The 20,861-nt window shown below is 48.3% G+C and overlaps 1 protein-coding gene and 3 non-coding genes across 4 annotated transcripts; all 4 read left to right on the top strand.

Annotated features, from left to right (window-relative positions):
* Positions 1-348: 348 nt before the first annotated feature.
* LOC119301161 (60S ribosomal protein L17-1-like) lies at positions 349-2,950 on the top strand. The gene is made up of 7 exons (XM_037578068.1): positions 349-395; positions 496-532; positions 643-683; positions 2,025-2,255; positions 2,340-2,442; positions 2,533-2,600; positions 2,712-2,950. Exons 1-7 carry the CDS (start codon positions 393-395, stop codon positions 2,739-2,741), a joined length of 513 nt encoding a protein of 170 aa, XP_037433965.1. The 5' UTR covers positions 349-392; the 3' UTR covers positions 2,742-2,950.
* LOC119304711 lies at positions 1,101-1,239 on the top strand. The gene has a single exon (XR_005148429.1). It is a non-coding gene; the product is annotated as a small nucleolar RNA snoR74 (small nucleolar RNA).
* Positions 1,392-1,532, top strand: LOC119304709. Its single transcript, XR_005148426.1, has one exon. It is a non-coding gene; the product is annotated as a small nucleolar RNA snoR74 (small nucleolar RNA).
* Positions 1,638-1,776, top strand: LOC119304710. The gene has a single exon (XR_005148427.1). It is a non-coding gene; the product is annotated as a small nucleolar RNA snoR74 (small nucleolar RNA).
* Positions 2,951-20,861: the final 17,911 nt, after the last annotated feature.

Genomic DNA, 20,861 nt, shown 5'->3' with positions numbered 1-20,861 from the left:
GCTCGTCGTTGGAGCAGTTTAGTCGGTGGATCGACCTGATTTAATGGACGAGATTAGTAGGATCTGCCTCTTAAAGTATTTTTATATTAGTACAGATATAGATGCATTTTCTGAATAAAGCCCTCTAAATTGCACACGAAAAAAGGTAAAACAGAAGAAGAAGAGGACAACCGATATCGGGTCTGGTGGTCTGGTCACTGGGCTGGGCTTCAGCCTACTGTTTGTAACTGGGCTTCATACTCGACCCCGCGACCACAGATTGGCCCATTCGAAGCCCGATAGGGTTTTGCTTCTAGGTCTCGATGCTCCTATATAAATGACCGCTTCTCCCAACCTTCCCATCCCCTCGCTCTCGCCGCCGCCGCTGCCTTCTCTCCCGCGCCGCCGCAGCCATGGTTCGTTCTCTCTCCCCCTCTCACGCCCGTTTGCCCAGCGTCTATGTTCCTTTGTTTTGCTCTGACTCCGTGTGTTTCGTTTCTCGTTCTTGGTTTCCAGGTGAAGTACTCGACGGATCCCGCCAATCCCACCAAGTGTAAGTTCCCCTGCTCGAGGAGACGGATGGATTTGTTTTCGCCGTGTCGTATGATGATTTCCGCAGATCTGCTGATTACTCATGTGTGCATTTTCCCTTGATTCTTGCAGCCGCCAAGGCCATGGGCCGGGACCTGCGTGTTCATTTCAAGGTGAGCTCCCGAGTCTAATCCCGATAACGCTTTTCAACGGATCTTTCACTGAATGGCTTGTCAACTTAAGTTTGGAAGCCTATCGTTAGAAGGATTAGCTGGTCTCGATGTGTGGTGTGCATTTATCTTTGATAAGGCTGGTAGTTATAGTTTAGTTCGAATAGTATACTAACCGATTTGGCTGCAGCCACAAATTCCCATAATCCCATTGTTTGGCATGTGATGAACCAGCTAGTGATTTAGTGCATTAGTTCCTCTATGTACCACCTGAGACAGTTTTAAGTGACAAGTCTCGTAAGCAGGGTGTGGTTTATAAGTTATACAGTATCCTCTAGACTCAGGAAAATGCAATCCTCTGAAACTTGAAAACAAGTGCAGCTTCTGTGGCAGTTCGCATTTTCATTTGCATCCTAAAGAAAAAAAGCAGGATGCTTTGCTTTCTATAAGCAGTGTCCCCGTAATCTCTAGGAATATTATTTTCATTGTTTTTGGGTGAACCAGTGGACACAGTACTTTGTGTTCTATGTCTATTGGTTCAGTAAATGATGGCACATTTTATGTCAATTATATGCACTTCACCGTTAAATGTTGGGTTTGTTGTTCAATATGCCACAACAAATGCCTACTTTCACCAAGCTATGGATACAGTTCACTCCTGGTTGTTAGTTAGCTATTGTTCTTGATCTTCTTTTGCTATCACCCTAAAGTAAAAAAGCAGGATGCTTTGCTCTCTATAAGCAGTGTCCCCGTAAACTTTAGGAAGATCACATTGTCATTGTTATTGGGTGAACCGATGGACACAGTACTTTGTGTTTTATGTCTATTGGTTCAGTAAACGAAGACACATTCCTTGGTAATGTCAATTTTTTGTGGTTGACTGGTAACCTCACTATTTTGAGGTAATGAGTTACCTGCTATGTCTGGAGCTGCTTCTTTTGTTGTGACCCTAAAGAAAAAAAAGCAGGATGCTTTGCTCTTTATAAGCAGTGTCCCCATAAGCTTTAGGAACATTATGATCATTGTTCTTGGGTGAACCATTGGACACAGTACTATGTGTTTTATGTCTTTTGGTTCAATAAACGATGACACATTTTGTTATTCAGACTTTTATTGATCTGTGTTCCAATGTCTGATTGCTGATTTTTTGTGTTCTTGCCCATACAATGCATGGTGTCCTTGTTAGTTAAGTTGAGCTTGCAGTTATACTTGGCTCTTTTTTTGAACCTTAAATGATAGAACTCTGTCTGTTCATATTGATGTTTGGTGTATTATCTGATCTGCCTAACTGTTGTTGTAAAGCTACCAGTGTTGATTTCCTGACCTGGATGGTTGAAATTGCAGAACACTAGGGAAACAGCGCTTGCCCTGAGGAAGATGTCGCTCAACAAGGCCAAGAGGTACCTTGAGGATGTGTTGGCACACAAGCAAGCCATCCCGTTCCGGAGGTACTGCCGTGGTGTTGGACGCACAGCCCAGGTGAAGAACCGTCAGCCCAATGGTCAGGGACGCTGGCCTGCCAAGTCTGCTAAGTTCGTTCTGGATCTTCTAAAGAACGCTGAGAGCAATGCTGAGGTCCGTTATCTTACCATGACTGCCTTAGTTTATGTGTCCATGATAACTTGTCAGCTTTTTATAACTCCAGTATCTGCTCTACAGGTGAAAGGTCTTGATGTTGATGCTCTCTACATTTCACACATCCAAGTGAACCAGGCCCAGAAGCAGCGGCGCCGGACCTACCGTGCCCATGGACGCATCAACCGTAAGTTTGTTGAAACACCTGCTTCATCTTAGTAGTAATGTTTCAGGCAATCTTTGAAAATTGCTCATGGCTCCCTCTATCTTGTTGCAGCCTACATGTCCAACCCATGCCACATTGAGCTGATCTTGTCGGAGAAGGAAGAGCCGGTGAAGAAGGAGGTGCGTATTCTTTCCATTTATCCTTGCTCAGCTGCTCATGCTATGCGATGCTCTTGTTGTATATGCTGTTTTGAGCTCTCCTAATAGGTGTTTTGATCTTTATTCGCGCAGGCTGAGTCCCAGATCGCCAGGAAGGCCTAGAGAAGGAAGCTCTACATAACCTATCCGCCTATTCGTTAGAGCAGTTTGTAGCATCTGGTTTGGCTGAGTGGAAATTTTTGGCCTGTTATCTGTGTCGTCTAAATACTGCTAGCTCATACTTTGTGAAACCCATGATCGTCTCATGTACTGGATTCAATATTGTTGTGTTTTGGAATATTTTTCATCGTATGAGTTTTTCCTGTTTGATCCCTCAAATGATCCCTACGTTATGCTATCCTGCATCATTGTATAACTTAGTTGAGGGAACGCATAAATTGCTTATAAAAAATCGCCCAAACCATGATTTTAAATGACCTTTGCGGTGTCCTCGACGAACAAAACAGATTCTTACGAACCGTGCTGTGTATTTAAGGCCTCTTTGTTTGTAGGATTTTTGTAGGAATTCCTATGATTTTTGTAGGAATTCCTGTGTCGTCTCACTTTCTATGATTTTTCTATTTCTATAAAATTTTTATTCTATGAATCAAAGAAGACCTAAACCTTTGTAGTTCTTGTCCGCTGTTCAAGTCGTCTCCATAGATGTCTTAGTCGAGTGACTCCCTCGTTCCAACAGCCAGGCTGCTGCAAGCCAACAACGAGGGCTTTATATGGACCAGAAGATCTGTTTGTCTATGCAGGACCTCGATGGCGCCCAAGCTACGGTGCTGCACGGCGTGGTCATAAACAACAGCCATTATTGCAATCTGATCTTGAAAGGCCGGCCACTTCCTCGGCGGTGCTGTGAGACAGATCTTGGAAGTCCAGCCACTTCCTCGACCTGCTATGAAACTGCTCACCGACATGTTGCGAGGGCGGGTAATAGGATGTACGTAGGCGACATCCTGACATGGTGCTGTGAGTCGCGCAGGCACCATCATGCTGCGAACGGGTGTTTGCGGATGGAACTGCGGGTGTTACGGGAGGGAAGGCGTGGATGTGGATCGGGACGAGCAACGGCTGTGATGATGTGCATTTGACAGTTTGAGACGGATGACGGCGAGCTATCATCCGCCTTCCTTTTTTTTTTCTGTTATGAAACTTACAACATGCATCCTCGGGAACTACATTGTCGATGAAATTACTACATTGCGGCCATGGCCAAATGTATCTGACGCCCCCTTGCGCGTGATGATAAACCCATAATAGGCATCTACCGTCTAAGCTAACTTGAGATTGAGTGGATGACTTTGCCATGCTTAACATAGATGCTCCAGTAGGAGCCAGTCTTAGAATAAAGAGAGATTGCAATGAAAACATGTGAGGAGTCAGTCTTATAATAAAGAGAGATTGCAATGAAAACATGTGAGCTAAAATTACATTTATGCCTATAGATCACCTAGCGATGACTACAAGTACTGGAGTGAGCTGAAGGCATGCCACCTTCATCGCCCGCCCCTAACCGGAGCCGGGCCAAACTTGTTGCTGTAGAAAATAAAAAAAGCCGTCGTGTTAAGGCCCTAGAGGACCATTGCACGAGAAATAGCAACCATCGTCGATGGAGAGAATAATAGATCGAAAGGATTCAACATGCAAACACATGAACGAAGGCGAGGAAAGAGTGGATCCAAATAGATCCACTAAAGACCAACACTCCACTGAAGACCAACACTGAGCAAATCCTGTGAGATCCGCCGGAGACACACCTCCACACGCTCTTGGATGACTCTAGACGCATCATCAGAACGGAGGCTAGGCAGGGTGAACCTTATTCCATTTTCAGGAAGCTGCCCCCTGCCTCGTCTTCATGAGCAGGGCATAGATTCTAAGAGCATCTAGAACCGAGCGCCCCAAACCCTCCTCAAATGCCAGGGCGGCCCGCCCGGTCACTGACCGGTCATGATTTTTCGACCCAGACGGACACCTTAAACGCCCGGGCTGACTGACACACCTCATATTCAACCCAAAAATGGGGCGGATATGGGGGCCCCGGGCGCGTCTGCCACGTCGGACCCGGCCCAAGCAGGCCCACCCAACCCCACATATATTCGTCCCCATCCGCTCGCCGGATCAAACCCTAGCCACTTCACACTTCTCTCCCTCCACTCCCTTCGACATGGCAGGCAGCGGGTCTGACTCCGACCTGTCCGAATCCGTGAACTGGGGTGTCATCTCGTGTGGGTTGGAGGAGGCAATGGCGGTCCGCATTGCACTCCGTCGCTCCAGGGAGGACAGCGCCCGGCCGACGGACGGATTTGTCTGGCATGACTCCATTGAGTAGGATCAACGGGCGCTCTGGTCCTCTGGGGCTGGATCATCGCGGTCCCGATAGCCGGAAAATCTCTCCTTCCCCATCACCGGTTGGGCAGACTATGAGTCCCACCCAGAAATGGGAAGCCCGCCATGGGAAGGAGAGGATAAGGGACGCCGAGGACCATATCGCGGCGGAAATGGCGGAGACGGCTGATGCGGCGGCGCGGGCTGTCGCAGAGGAGGGAGCCATCCGCGCCCGCATTATGAAGAAACGACAGCGGAGGAACACACGCGCCCTCGCCCCGAGAGCAGAATCGGGCGGTCCGTGCCATGGTCGGACTGCCATCGAAGGAGGATAAGGAGGATAACGACGATGAGGACAGCTCCGACGACGAGTAGATCCGGCTCGATCCTTACCACGTCTTCGACCGGTACTTCCGCAAGAAGGACGGCAAGGGCACCGGGAAGGGCAAGGGCAGCCGTGGATGATCTCCACCATAGCCAAACATGGCAAATTTTGGTGGTCCGATGGATGTTTAGTGTAGTGTGGTGGACTAGTCGGACAATGTGTGCATCGATGTAGTAGCATGAGTTTGTATGGATTTGAGATATGATAATTGTGTTGGAAATATGCCCTAGAGGCAATAATAAAAGCATCATTATTATATTTCCTTGTTCATGATAATTGTCTTTATTCATGCTATAATTGTGTTATCCGGAAATCGTAATACATGTGTGAATAATAGACACCAACATGTCCCTAGTAAGCCTCTAGTTGACTAGCTCGTTGATCAACAGATAGTCATGGTTTCCTGACTATGGACATTGGATGTCATTGATAACGAGATCACATCATTAGGAGAATGATGTGATGGACAAGACCCAATCCTAAACATAGCACAAGATCGTATAGTTCGTTTGCTAGAGTTTCCCAATGTCAAGTATCCTTTCCTTAGACCATGAGATCGTGTAACTCCCGGATACCGTAGGAGTGCTTTGGGTGTACCAAACGTCACAACGTAACTGGGTGACTATAAAGGTATACTACGGGTATCTCCGAAAGTGTCTGTTGGGTTGACACGGATCAAGACTGGGATTTGTCACTCCGTATGACGGAGAGGTATCACTGGGCCCACTCGGTAATGCATCATCATAATGAGCTCAAAGTGACCAAGTGTCTGGTCACGGGATCATGCATTACGGTACGAGTAAAGTGACTTGCCGGTAACGAGATTGAACGAGGTATTGGGATACCGACGATCGGATCTCGGGCAAGTAACATACCGATTGACGAAGGGAATTGTATGCGGGGTTGCTTGAATACTCGACATCGTGGTTCATCCGATGAGATCGTCGAGGAGCATGTGGGAGCCAACATGGGTATCCAGATCCCGCTGTTGGTTATTGGCCGGAGAGTCGTCTCGGTCATGTCTACATGTCTCCCGAACCCGTAGGGTCTGCACACTTAAGGTTCGGTGACGCTAGGGTTGTAGGGATATGTATATGCAGTAACCCGAATGTTGTTCGGAGTCCCAGATGAGACCCCGGACGTCACGAGGAGTTCCGGAATGGTCCGGAGGTAAAGAATTATATATAGGAAGTGCTATTTCGGGCATCGGGACAAGTTTCGGGGTCACCGGTATTGTACCGGGACCACCGGAAGGGTCCCGGGGGTCCACCGGGTGGGGCCACCTATCCCGGAGGGTTCCATGGGCTGAAGTGGGAAGGGATCCAGCCCAAAGTGGGCTGGGGCGCCACTTCCCCCTAGGGCCCATGCGCCTAGGGTGGGGGAAACCCTAAAGGAAGAGTCCTAGGAGGGGAAGGCACCTCCTAGGTGCCTTGGGGAGGAGGGATTCCTCCCCTTGGCCGCACCCCCCTAGGAGATTGGATCTCCTAGGGCCGGAGCCCCCCCCTTGGCCCTCCTATATATAGTGGGGGAGATGGAGGACTTCTTACCTTTTCCTTTGGTGCCTCCCTCTCCCTCTCCAACACCCCCTCCTCCTCCATAGTGCTTGGCGAAGCCCTACCGGAGTACTGCAGCTCCATCACCACCACGCCGTCGTGCTGCTGCTGGAGCCATCTCCCTCAACCTCTCCTCCCCCCTTGCTGGATCAAGGAGGAGACGTGGCTGTTCCATACGTGTGTTGAACGCGGAGGTGCCGTCCGTTCGGTGCTAGGATCTTCGGTGATTCGAATCACGTCGAGTACGGCTCCCTCATCCCCGTTCTTTGAACGCTTCCGCTCGCGATCTACAAGGTACGTAGATGCATCTAATCACTCGTTGCTAGATGAACTCCTAGATGGATCTTGGTGAAACCATAGGAAAATTTTTGTTTTCTGCAACGTTCCCCAACAGTGGCATCATGAACTAGGTCTATGCGTAGTTCTCTTGCACGAGTATAACACAATTTGTTGTGGGCGTCGATGTTGTCAACTTTCTTGCCGCTACTAGTCTTATCTTGCTTCAACGGTATTGTGGGATGAAGCGGCCCGGACCAACCTTACACGTACGCTTACGTGAGACCGGTTCCACCGACTAACATGCACAAGTTGCATAAGGTGGCTGGCGGGTGTCTGTCTCTCCCACTTTAGTTGGAGCGGATTCGATGAAAAGGGTCCTTATGAAGGGTAAATAGAAGTTGACAAATCACGTTGTGGCTTTCACGTAGGTAAGAAAACGTTCTTGCTAGAACCCTACTTCAGCCACGTAAAACATGCAACAACAATTAGACGACGTCTAACTTGTTTTTGCAGCAAGTGTTTTGTGATATGATATGGCCAAAGTTGTGATGAATGATGAATGATCTATATGTGATGTATGAGATGTTCATGCTATTGTAATAGGAATCACGACTTGCATGTCGATGAGTATGACAACCGGCAGGAGCCATAGGAGTTGTCTTTATTTTTTGTATGACCTGCGTGTCATTGAGAAACGCCATGTAAATTACTTTACTTTATTGCTAAACGCGTTAGCCATAGTAGTAGAAGTAATAGTTGGCGAGCAACTTCATGGAGACACAATGATGGAGATCATGATGATGGAGATCATGGTGTCATGCCGGTGACAAGATGATCATGGAGCCCCAAGATGGAGATCAAAGGAGCTATGTGATATTGGCCATATCATGTCACTATTATTATTTGATTGCATGTGATGTTTATCATGTTTTTCATCTTGTTTGCTTAGAACGACGGTGGTAAATAAGATGATCCCTCATAATAATTTCAAGGAAGTGTTCCCCCTAACTGTGCACCGTTGCGACAGTTCGTTGTTTCGAAGCACCACATGACGATCGGGTGTGATAGATTCTAACGTTCACATACAACGGGTGTAAGACAGATTTACACATGCAAAACACTTAGGTTGACTTGACGAGCCTAGCATGTGTACAGACATGGCCTCGGAACACAGAAGACCGAAAGGTCGAGCATGAGTCGTATAGAAGATACGATCAACATGAAGATGTTCACCGACATTGACTAGTCCGTCTCACGCGATGATCGGACACGGCCTAGTTAACTCGGATCATGTTATACTTAGATGACTAGAAGAGGGATGTCTATCTAAGTGGGAGTTCATTGAATAATTTGATTAGATGAACTTAATTATCATGAACTTAGTCTAAAATCTTTACAATATGTCTTGTAGATCAAATGGCCAACGTAGTCCTCAACTTCAACGCGTTCCTAGAGAAAACCAAGCTGAAAGGCGATGGCAGCAACTACACGGACTGGATCCGGAACCTGAGGATCATCCTCATAGCTGCCAAGAAAGATTATGTCCTACAAGCACCGCTAGGTGACCCTCCCGTCCCACAGAACCAAGACGTTATGAACGCTTGGCAGACACGTGCTGATGATTACTCCCTCGTTCAGTGCGGCATGCTTTACAGCTTAGAACCGGGGCTCCAAAAATGTTTTGAGAGACACGGAGCATACGAGATGTTCGAAGAGCTGAAAATGGTTTTTCAAGCTCATGCCCGGATCGAGAGATATGAAGTCTCCGACAAGTTCTTTAGCTGTAAGATGGAGGAAAATAGTTCTGTCAGTGAGCACATACTCACAATGTCTGGGTTACATAACCGCTTGACTCAGCTGGGAGTTAATCTCCCGGATGACGCGGTCATTGACAGAATCCTCCAGTTGCTTCCACCAAGCTACAAGAGCTTTGTGATGAACTTCAATATGCAGGGGATGGAAAAGACCATTCCCGAATTATTTGCAATGCTGAAATCAGCAGAGGTAGAAGTCAAAAAGGAACATCAAGTGTTGATGGTGAATAAAACCACTAAGTTCAAGAAGGGCAAGGGTAAAAAGAATTTCAAGAAGGACGGCAAGGGAGTTGCCGTGCCCGGCAAGCAAGCTGCCGGGAAGAAGCCAAAGAATGGACCCAAGCCCGAGACTGGGTGCTTTTATTGCAAGGGAAGTGGTCACTGGAAGCGGAACTGCCCCAAATACTTAGCAGACAAGAAGGCCGGCAAAACGAAAGGTATATGTGATATACATGTAATTTATGTGTACCTTACCAGTACTCGTAGTAGCTCCTGGGTATTTGATACCGGTGCAGTTGCTCACATTTGTAACTCAAAGCAGGAGCTGCGGAATAAGCGGAGACTGGCGAAGGACGAGGTGACGATGCGCGTCGGGAATGGTTCCAAGGTCGATGTGATCGCCGTCGGCACGCTACCTCTACATTTACCTACGGGATTAGTTTTGAACCTCAATAATTGTTATTTAGTGCCAAGTTTGAGCATGAACATTGTATCAGGATCTCGTTTAATACGAGATGGCTACTCATTTAAATCCGAGAATAATGGTTGTTCTATTTATATGAGAGATATGTTTTATGGTCATGCTCCGATGGTGAATGGTTTATTCTTAATGAATCTCGAGCGTAATGCTACACATATTCATAGTGTGAGTACCAAAAGATGTAAGGTTGATAATGATAGTCCCACATACTTGTGGCACTGCCGCCTTGGTCACATAGGTGTCAAACGCATGAAGAAGCTCCATGCTGATGGACTTTTAGAGCTTCTTGATTACGAATCATTTGACACGTGCGAACCATGCCTCATGGGTAAAATGACCAAGACTCCATTCTCAGGAACAATGGAGCGAGCAACCAACTTATTGGAAATCATACATATTGATGTGTGCGGTCCAATGAGTGTTGAGGCTCGCGGTGGCTATCGTTATGTTCTCACCCTCACTGATGACTTGAGTAGATATGGGTATGTCTACTTAATGAAACACAAGTCTGAGACCTTTGAAAAGTTCAAAGAATTTCAGAGTGAGGTTGAGAATCAATGTGACAGGAAAATCAAGTTCCTGCAATCAGATCGTGGAGGAGAATACTTGAGTCACGAGTTTGGCACACACTTAAGAGAATGTGGAATAGTTTCACAGCTCACGCCGCCTGGAACACCTCAGCGTAATGGTGTGTCCGAACGTCGTAATCGCACTCTATTAGATATGGTGCGATCTATGATGTCTCTTGCCGATTTACCGCTTTCTTTTTGGGGCTATGCTTTAGAGACTGCCGCATTCACTTTAAATAGGGCTCAGTCGAAATCCGTTGAGACGACACCGTTTGAATTATGGTTTGGGAAGAAACCTAAGCTGTCGTTTCTAAAAGTTTGGGGATGCGATGCTTATGTCAAGAAACTTCAACCTGAAAAGCTCGAACCCAAATCGGAAAAATGCGTCTTCATAGGATACCCTAAAGAAACTATTGGGTATACCTTCTACCTCAGATCCGAAGGCAAGATCTTTGTTGCCAAGAATGGGTCCTTTCTAGATAAAGAGTTTCTCTCGAAAGAAGTAAGTGGGAGGAAAGTAGAACTTGATGAAGTATTACCTCTTGAACCGGAAAATGGCGCAACTCAAGAAAATGTTCCTGAGGTGCCTGCACCGACTAGAGAGGAAGTTAATGATGATGATCAAGATACTTCTGATCAAGCTCCTACTGAAATTCGAAGGTCCACAAGGACACGTTCCGCACTAGAGTGGTACGGCAACCCTGTCTTGGAAATCATGTTGTTAGACAACGGTGAACCTTCGAACTATGAAGAAGCGATGGCGGGCCCGGATTCCGACAAATGGCTAGAAGCCATGAAATCCGAGATAGGATCCATGTATGAAAACGAAGTATGGACTTTGACTGACTTGCCCGTTGAGCGGCGAGCCATAGAAAATAAATGGATCTTTAAGAAGAAGACAGACGCGGATGGTAATGTGACCATCTATAAAGCTTGGCTTGTCGCTAAGGGTTATCGACAAGTTCAAGGGGTTGACTACGATGAGACTTTCTCACCGGTAGCGAAGCTGAAGTCCGTCCGAATCATGTTAGCGATTGCCGCATTCTATGATTATGAAATATGGCAAATGGACGTCAAAACGGCATTCCTTAATGGTTTCCTTAAGGAAGAATTGTATATGATGCAGCCGGAAGGTTTTGTCGATCCTAAGCATGCTGACAAGGTGTGCAAGCTCCAATGCTCGATTTATGGGCTGGTGCAAGCATCTCGGAGTTGGAACATTCGCTTTGATGAGATGATTAAAGCGTTTGGGTTTACGCAGACTTATGGAGAAGCCTGCGTTTACAAGAAAGTGAGTGGGAGCTCTGTAGCATTTCTCATATTATATGTAGATGACATACTTTTGATGGGAAATGATATAGAACTCTTGGACAACATAAAGGCCTACTTGAATAAGAGTTTTTCAATGAAGGACCTTGGAGAAGCTGCTTATATATTAGGCATCAAGATCTACAGAGATAGATCAAGATGCCTCATAGGTCTTTCACAAAGCACATACCTTGATAAGATATTGAAGAAGTTCAATATGGATCAGTCTAAGAAGGGGTTCTTGCCTGTGTTACAAGGTGTGAAATTGAGCTCAGCTCAATGTCCGACCACGGCAGAAGATATAGAAGAGATGAGTGTCATCCCCTATGCCTCAGCCATAGGTTCTATTATGTATGCCATGCTGTGTACCAGACCTGATGTAAACCTTGCTGTGAGTTTGGTAGGAAGGTACCAAAGTAATCCCGGCAAGGAACACTGGACAGCGGTCAAGAATATCCTGAAGTACCTGAAAAGGACTAAGGAAATGTTTCTCGTTTATGGAGGTGACGAAGAGCTCGTCGTAAAGGGTTACGTCGAGGCTAGCTTCGACACAGATCTGGATGACTCTAAGTCACAAACCGGATACGTGTATATTTTGAATGGTGGGGCAGTAAGCTGGTGCAGTTGCAAGCAAAGCATCGTGGCGGGATCTACACGTGAAGCGGAGTACATGGCAGCCTCGGAGGCAGCACATGAAGCAATTTGGGTGAAGGAGTTCATCACCAACCTAGGAGTCATACCCAATGCGTCGGGGCCGATCAAGCTCTTCTGTGACAACACTAGAGCTATTGCACTTGCCAAGGAGCCCAGGTTTCACAAGAAGACAAGGCACATCAAGAGTCGCTTCAACTCCATTCGTGAAAATGTTCAAGATGGAGACATAGATATTTGTAAAGTACATACGGACCTGAATGTAGCAGATCCGTTGACTAAACCTCTCCCTAGAGCAAAACATGATCAACACCAGAATTCCATGGGTGTTCGATTCATCACAATGTAACTAGATTATTGACTCTAGTGCAAGTGGGAGACTGTTGGAAATATGCCCTAGAGGCAATAATAAAAGCATTATTATTATATTTCCTTGTTCATGATAATTGTCTTTATTCATGCTATAATTGTGTTATCCGGAAATCATAATACATGTGTGAATAATAGACACCAACATGTCCCTAGTAAGCCTCTAGTTGACTAGCTCGTTGATCAACAGATAGTCATGGTTTCCTGACTATGGACATTGGATGTCATTGATAACGAGATCACATCATTAGGATAATGATGTGATGGACAAGACCCAATCCTAAACATAGCACAAGATCGTATAGTTCGTTTGCTAGAGTTTTCCAATGTCAAGTATCCTTTCCTTAGACCATGAGATCGTGTAACTCCCGGATACCGTAGGAGTGCTTTGGGTGTACCAAACGTCACAACGTAACTGGGTGACTATAAAGGTATACTACGGGTATCTCCGAAAGTGTCTGTTGGGTTGACACGGATCAAGACTGGGATTTGTCACTCCGTATGACAGAGAGGTATCACTGGGCCCACTCGGTAATGCATCATCATAATGAGCTCAAAGTGACCAAGTGTCTGGTCACGGGATCATGCATTACGGTACGAGTAAAGTGACTTGCCGGTAACGAGATTGAACGAGGTATTGGGATACCAACGATCGGATCTCGGGCAAGTAACATACCGATTGACGAAGGGAATTGTATGCGGGGTTGCTTGAATACTCGACATCATGGTTCATCCGATGAGATCATCGAGGAGCATGTGGGAGCCAACATGGGTATCCAGATCCCACTGTTGGTTATTGGCCAGAGAGTCGTCTCGGTCATGTCTACATGTCTCCCGAACCCGTAGGGTCTGCACACTTAAGGTTCGGTGACGCTAGGGTTGTAGGGATATGTATATGCAGTAACCCGAATGTTGTTCGGAGTCCTGGATGAGATCCCGGACGTCACGAGGAGTTCCGGAATGGTCCGGAGGTAAAGAATTATATATAGGAAGTGCTATTTCGGGCATCGGGACAAGTTTCGGGGTCACCGGTATTGTACCGGGACCACCGGAAGGGTCCCGGGGGTCCATCGGGTGGGGCCACCTATCCCGGAGGGTTCCATGGGCTGAAGTGGGAAGGGATCCAGCCCAAAGTGGGCTGGGGCGCCACTTCCCCCTAGGGCCCATGCGCCTAGGGTGGGGGAAACCCTAAAGGAAGAGTCCTAGGAGGGGAAGGCACCTCCTAGGTGCCTTGGGGAGGAGGGATTCCTCCCCTTGGCCGCACCCCCCTAGGAGATTGGATCTCCTAGGGCCGGAGCCCCCCCCTTGGCCCTCCTATATATAGTGGGGGAGATGGAGGACTTCTTACCTTTTCCTTTGGTGCCTCCCTCTCCCTCTCCAACACCCCCTCCTCCTCCATAGTGCTTGGCGAAGCCCTACTGGAGTACTGCAGCTCCATCACCACCACGCCGTCGTGCTGCTGCTGGAGCCATCTCCCTCAACCTCTCCTCCCCCCTTGCTGGATCAAGGAGGAGACGTGGCTGTTCCATACGTGTGTTGAACGCGGAGGTGCCGTCCGTTCGGTGCTAGGATCTTCGGTGATTCGAATCACGTCGAGTACGGCTCCCTCATCCCCGTTCTTTGAACGCTTCCGCTCGCGATCTACAAGGTACGTAGATGCATCTAATCACTCGTTGCTAGATGAACTCCTAGATGGATCTTGGTGAAACCGTAGGAAATTTTTTGTTTTCTGCAACGTTCCCCAACAAATTGAGGTGTCCGGATGTGGATTTTATTATTTGAGGCGTGACCAGTTAGTGCTCGCGGACGCGTCCGCGGGCGTTTGAGGGGCCGAATTTGCAGAGTCCGGCTATAGATGCTCTAAACGAACAGAGCAAGACCCCTTATGTCACCAAGGACCAGGGTTCACTGATGACCCACAAGTATAGGGGATCAATCATAGTCCTTTCGATAAGTAAGAGTGCCGAACCCAAAAAGGAGCAGAAGGAATGACAAGCGGTTTTCAGTAAGGTAATTTATGCAAGCACTGAAATTATCGTAACAAGTAATTTGATAGCAAGATAATTTGTAACAACTGACAAGTAGCAATAGTAACAATAGGTGTGGAAAGGTAGCCAATCCTTTTTGTAGCAAAGGATAGGCCAATACAATCTCTTATAGTAAGCAAAGCGTTCTTGAGGACACACGGAAATTTCATCTAGTCACTTTCATCATGTTGGTTTGATTCACGTTCGCTACTTTGATAATTTGATATGTGGGTGGACCGGTGCTTGGGTGCTGTTCTTACTTGAACAAGCCTCCCGCTTATGATTAACCCCTCTCGCAAGCATCCGCAACTATAAAAGAAGAATTAAGATAGAATCTAGCCATAGCATTAAACATATGGATCCAAATCGGCCCCTTACAAAATAGCGCATAAACTAGGGTTTAAGTTTCTGTCACTCTAGCAACCCATCATCTAATAACTACTTCACAATGCATTCCCTTAGGCCAAATATGGTGAAGTGTCATATAGCCGACGTTGACATAACACCACTAAGGGAATCACAACATACACATCATCAAAATATCGAACAAATATCAAATTCACATGATTACTTGCAACATGACTTCTCATGTGTCCTCAAGAACAAAAGTAATTGCTCACACAACATATTCATGCTCAAGATCAGAGGAGTAATAAATATCATAATGGATCTGAACATATATCTTCCACCAAATAAACCAGCTAGCATCAACTACAATATGTAATCAACACTATTTGTCACCCAGAGGTACCAATATTAGGTTTTGATACAAAGATTGAACACAAGAGATCAACTAGGGTTTAGAGATGAGATGGTGTTGTTGAAGATGTTGATGGAGATTAGGCCTCCCATGATGAGAGGGTTGTTGGTGATGACGATAACTTCGATTTCCCCCTCCGAGAGGGAAGTATCCCCGGCGGAATCGCTCCGCCGGAGAGCAAAAGTCGTCCTGCTCAAGTTCCGCCTCGAGACGGCGGCGCTCCATCCCAAAAGTCCTCTCCTTATTTTTTCTAGGACAAAAGACCTTATGTACTAGAAGATGGGCACCAGAGGTGGGCCAGAGAGCCCACTACCCACCAGGGCGCACTTGGGGGGTAGGCGCGCCCTGGTCCCTAGCAGGCACCTGGGTGGCTTCCTCCGGTATTTCTTTTCTCCAGTATTTTTATATACTCCAAAACAATTCTCCGTAAAGTTTCAGCTCATTTGGAGATGTGCAGAATAGGTATCTCTGACGTAGCTTTTTCAGGTCCATAATTCCAGCTACTGGTATTCTCCCTCTTTGTGTAAACCTTGCATATTATGTGAGAAAAGTCATTATAATTACTCCATAACGTGTCATATTGAATAAAAACACTATAAATAACAGTAGGAAAACATGATCTAAAATGGACGTATCAACTCCCCGAAGCTTAGACCTCGCTTGTCCTCAAGTGAAAGCCGATATCGAAAATCATGTCCACATGTTTAGAGAGAGAGAGAGAGAGAGTGAGTGAGTGAGTGAGAGAGAAAGAGAGGTGTTGTCGGTGTCAAAACCGGCGGATCTCGGGTAGGGGGTCCCGAACTGTGCGTCTAAGGCAAATGGTAACAGGAGGCAGGGGACACAATGTTTACCCAGGTTCGGGCCCTCTTGATGGAGGTAATACCCTACGTCCTGCTTGATTGCTCTTGATGGTATGAGTATTACAAGAGTTGATCTACCACGAGATCGTAGAGGCTAAACCCTAGAACCTAGACTATGGTCTGATTGTATGTTCTCCTACGGACTAAACCCTTCGGTTTATATAGACACCGGAGGGGGCTAGGGTTACACATAGTCGGTTACAAGGGAGGAGATCTACATATCCGTATTGCCTAGCTTGCCTTCCACGCCAAGGAGAGTCCCATCCGGACACGGGACGAAGTCTTCAATCTTGTATCTTCATAGTCCAACAATCCGACCAAAGGATATAGTCCGGCTATCCAGAGACCCTCTAATCCAGGACTCCCTCAGTAGCCCCTGAACCAGGCTTCAATGACGATGAGTCCGACGCGCAGTATTGTCTTCGGCATTGCAAGGCGGCTTCCTCCTCCAAATACTCCATGGAAGATTTTGAACACAAGGATAGTGTCCGTCTCTGCAAAACAAGTTCCACATACCACCGTAGAGAGAATTATATTTCCACAAATCTAATCTGCTGACACGTTTTGACAGCATGACATCACACCATGGCCCGGTCATTATTTGAACCATTTTTCTCAACCAGCACCGCACATATCGCGAGGCGCTTTTCTTGGCACGTCTTGTCAAAGCAGAGATCGTGTTCCCGTTATTACGGGATTCTCATCAATACGGACGTGGGTAACCCAACCGCACCATCAATTACGATGCTTGGGGAATAAGCGATTTTACCAGGCAAGTGGGGAGGCGCATCGCCTCCTCCGCCCTTATAAAGGGACAAAGATTCACTCTTTTCACCCACGCCTTCTTCCTCCTTGCTTACCCATTCCCGCACACTCGAGCTCTAGCGCCCAAGCTCGCGTTCTTCTTCTCAAACCACTCCAAGCATGTCCGGAGCAGGAGGCAAGTGGATGGTCTCCATCACGGAGGAGAACATCAAAAAGTTATGGGAAGCCAGATATCTGGCTGTGGATATCGCGCACCGGCTGCCAGATGCGGGGCAGATCATCCCAACGCTCGAATCCCATGAGAGGGTAGTTTTTCTTACCCACTTTGTCCGCGGACTGCGATTTCCTCTCCACCCGTTTGTCCGCGGGCTCATGTTCTACTACGGGCTGGATTTTCATGATCTGGCCCCCAATTTCATCCTCAACATCTCGGCGTTTATCGTCATGTGCGATGCCTTCCTCCGCATCAAGCCCCATTTTGGCCTGTGGCTAGAGACCTTCAATGTCAAACCGAAGGTGGTGGTCGGCCAGCAAGCGGAGTGCGGAGGCGCCATGGTGGGCAAGATGCCTAATGTCACCTGGCTTGAAGGCTCCTATGTGGAGACCATAAAGGGGTGGCAATCGGGGTGGTTCTACATCACCGAGCCGCGCGATACCAACTGGGTGGCGGCCCCCAAATTCTGATCCGGAATCCCCACACAGCTCACCTCCTGGAAAGAGAAGGGCCTGTCCTGGGGTTCCTCGGTAGAGCTGACCGGACTCCAGACCTGCATCAAGAACATGATGAGCAAGAAAATCAAGCTCGTCAACGTGGTCCAGGTCATGCTCTTCCACCGGATTCTCCCGTGTGAACAACGGGTATTCAACTTGTGGGAGTTCGACCCGACCAAGCACCAGACGCTACGAGAGCTCTATGACACGACGCACGAGGACGTCTGGAGGGTGCTGTTCAAGGGCGCCGAGGTACCTCCTTCCCTCACCGAGGACCGCGGACTCAGCGCAAAGCGTCGCGCCAATCCGGTAAGTTTTTATATTTCACAGGGTATCCATTTGCCCCAGTTTAATCATGTGCGGGATCTAAGCCTTCCATGCCTTTAACAGGACTGGGTGAAGACAACGGAGCAGATCGATTGCCCCGCCCCCCTGTCGGAAGATCCTGCAGATGCTCTCCTGACGGAGATGCTGGTTCCGGCACCTTACGAGGTGCCGGTGAAGAAGGCCAAGAAGAAGGCCGCGGGGACCCGAAAGGGTCTCCGATGCAAGGTTGTATCGGACTCATCGTTCGATAACTCCGACGCGCCCTCCTCCCACGAAAACGAGGAGGAGGAAGAAGAAAGTTCTCCCCCAGTCGGGGGAGACAAGAAAAGGAAGGCTGACCCAAGCGGGGAGGCCGAAGGGTCCAAGAAGGGCAGGACCCTCCCTCCGGACTGCTCCATGACGGCCGCCTACAGCGGCAATGAGTGGCTACCCAGGGTCAAGCCCCTGGCGAAGTCGTAAGTATCCGGACACCATAGTAATTCATGGTATGTTTTACTACACTGCTTCTCCTCATGCCGAACATGATTATGCAGTCCGTCCCGAGCTCATCTCGACGTATCTTCGTCGAGCGGTTCGTTGGACTTGTCGGATATGAACAACGGTTCTCTTCCGACCGCCTCCACCCCTTGCCCTACGGACAACATCGAGGTGTTGTCTCGACAGGCACTGGGCCAAGGGGAGGCAGTCCTGGGGGTGCCTCGAGGCGACCTTCCAGACCCTAGGTGCAAAGGGAGCCGGACTCCCGTGGGCTCCAGGTTCGCCCCCCAGCCAAACACTGCACCGGAATCTTCGGTGGTTCCGGACTCCGGCGGGCGACCCTCCGTTAAGGGGGGCAAGCCGCCCGTGCTGGTGTCCTCTATCTATCCAGAGGCACCGAACAACTTGTTGGAAGCGCTTCGCGGCGCTTCCATCGACGAAGAGCACCGTACTATCATGAGTGCGGTGATCGAGAAAGTTCACTCCGCCAAAAATGGACTGACTGAAGCTTGAGCCAGCCTCCGAGTAGAAAGGCCGAATAGAGGATCAAATGATGACTCAGGAGTCTAATCAGAATATATCTATGTGTATGTGCAGGCTTCGCTGCTGGCCGCTGCCGCACGTACTGCGGAGGTCTCTGCGCTGAAGCAGGACCTGGAGCGGTCCAAGAACGAGCTTGGCCTTACCAAGAGGCAGCTCGAGGAGAGCAAAGGTAAGCAATACCTTGTCTATATAAAATAAAAGAAGTTTGGGTGTAAAGTAACAGGATCATCATGCATTTTCCAGGGGCCACGACCGAAGTGGCGACCCTGAAGAAGGCGGTGTCCGAGGTGGAAGACAAAGCGACCAAGGAGCGCATTGAGCGGGAGAAACAAGAAGCCCGAGTGGGCGAGGTGCAGCAAGTGCTCGAGGCTCTCACCAAGAAACACGAGTCCTTGGAGCTTGACTCTAAGATGCGAGAGTCCGAGCTTGAGAAGGCGCTCGAAAGCGCCCGGAGCGCCAAGGCTGAAGCCCACAAGGCCCTCCAGGAGATTGATGCAGTGAAGAAGATAGAGGCGGGCAAGGCATTCATTATGCAAAGCAAGCATGTGAAGGAAACTTTTCTTTTTCTTACCCGAGTTCGGAGCTCTCCAGGAGCGTTTCAGATCTTCCCCGCAGTGTACTGGATGCCGCGGAGTTTTACCGAGCTGAGGAGGGGAGCTCGACGGAGAAGTTGATCTGGTCTCAGTATACTGGGACGGAACACCCCGTGCCCTTGAGCGACCAGCTGAAGCAGTTGGTCAAGCTTCACAAGGCGGCCGAACAAGCCATGAGGGGCCTTATAGTACGGATGTGGCCTAGCGAGCCCCTGTACGGCAGATACTTCGGTCTGGTGAGGCGGCTCGTCGACGCCTGCCCACGGCTTGAAGTCATAAAGTGGCCCGTCTGCATCGAGGGTGCGCGTAGGGCTTTTGCCCGGGCGAAGGTGCACTGGGCGAAGCTGGACGCCGTGAAGCTGGTGAAGGAGGGGCCGCCGGAGGGCAATGAGCATCGCTACCCCGAGATGTATTATGAGAGTGTCCTGAAGGGTTCCCGCCTTGTGGCAGATGAATGTGCCAGGGATGTAATTTTTGAATGAACATGCTCGTGTGATCCTATAATATGAAACAAGTTCATCTGCGCTATGCAACGCCTTTTTAATTTAAAACATTACCTTCTGTGCGGCCGTTTACAAAATCTGAGAGTTGGCCAGTCGTCGGCTTCTGCCCCCATGTAACTAGTACTGGGGTGTTTGGGATAAACTTGAGCACTCTTTACCCCAATTTTGGGTCCTTCAAGGGAGGTGTTCAGCGCAACGAACCAGGCAATCGGACTATAATGCATTATCACTCTCACTTAGCCATAGAAGTCTACAATTTTAAATTTTGGCGAAGCCCCTGGTATTCGGAAGGCCGAATTTGGGGCGCTATACACGCCTAAGTCGGACAAGGCCAACTCCTCGCCCGAAGCAAAAAAAGTCTTTAAGGACTTGAGACCTCTCGAACAGCGACCCGTCTCTCGCCTTATCATGACAGTCAGTTTTCGGCTTTCTCTATTGAGGTGCTCGTCTGGAAGAACCGGGGCACAATCGCAGTAGTTCTCCCACCGCTACATTAGCCGATATAGCGGAACGTAAGGTACCAAAGCATGGGAGCCGGGCAAACCCAACTATTGACCCAAGACATGATTCGGAGCTGATGCATATAATGCTATAAGTTCGGGGTGCCGCACTGTCGAAAGTGTTCGGACTTCTCGCGCCGTATTATGGGGTAAACGAAAGCCCCTAGCATACTGACCGTACCGAATTTACGGGTGCGGATTGTCGTAAATGG

The sequence above is a fragment of the Triticum dicoccoides genome, chromosome 5A (genome assembly GCF_002162155.2).
Source record: "Triticum dicoccoides isolate Atlit2015 ecotype Zavitan chromosome 5A, WEW_v2.0, whole genome shotgun sequence".
Lineage (NCBI taxonomy): Eukaryota > Viridiplantae > Streptophyta > Magnoliopsida > Poales > Poaceae > Triticum > Triticum dicoccoides.
Note: the sequence above shows the minus strand (reverse complement) of the source record. Positions and strands in the feature narration are given on the sequence as shown.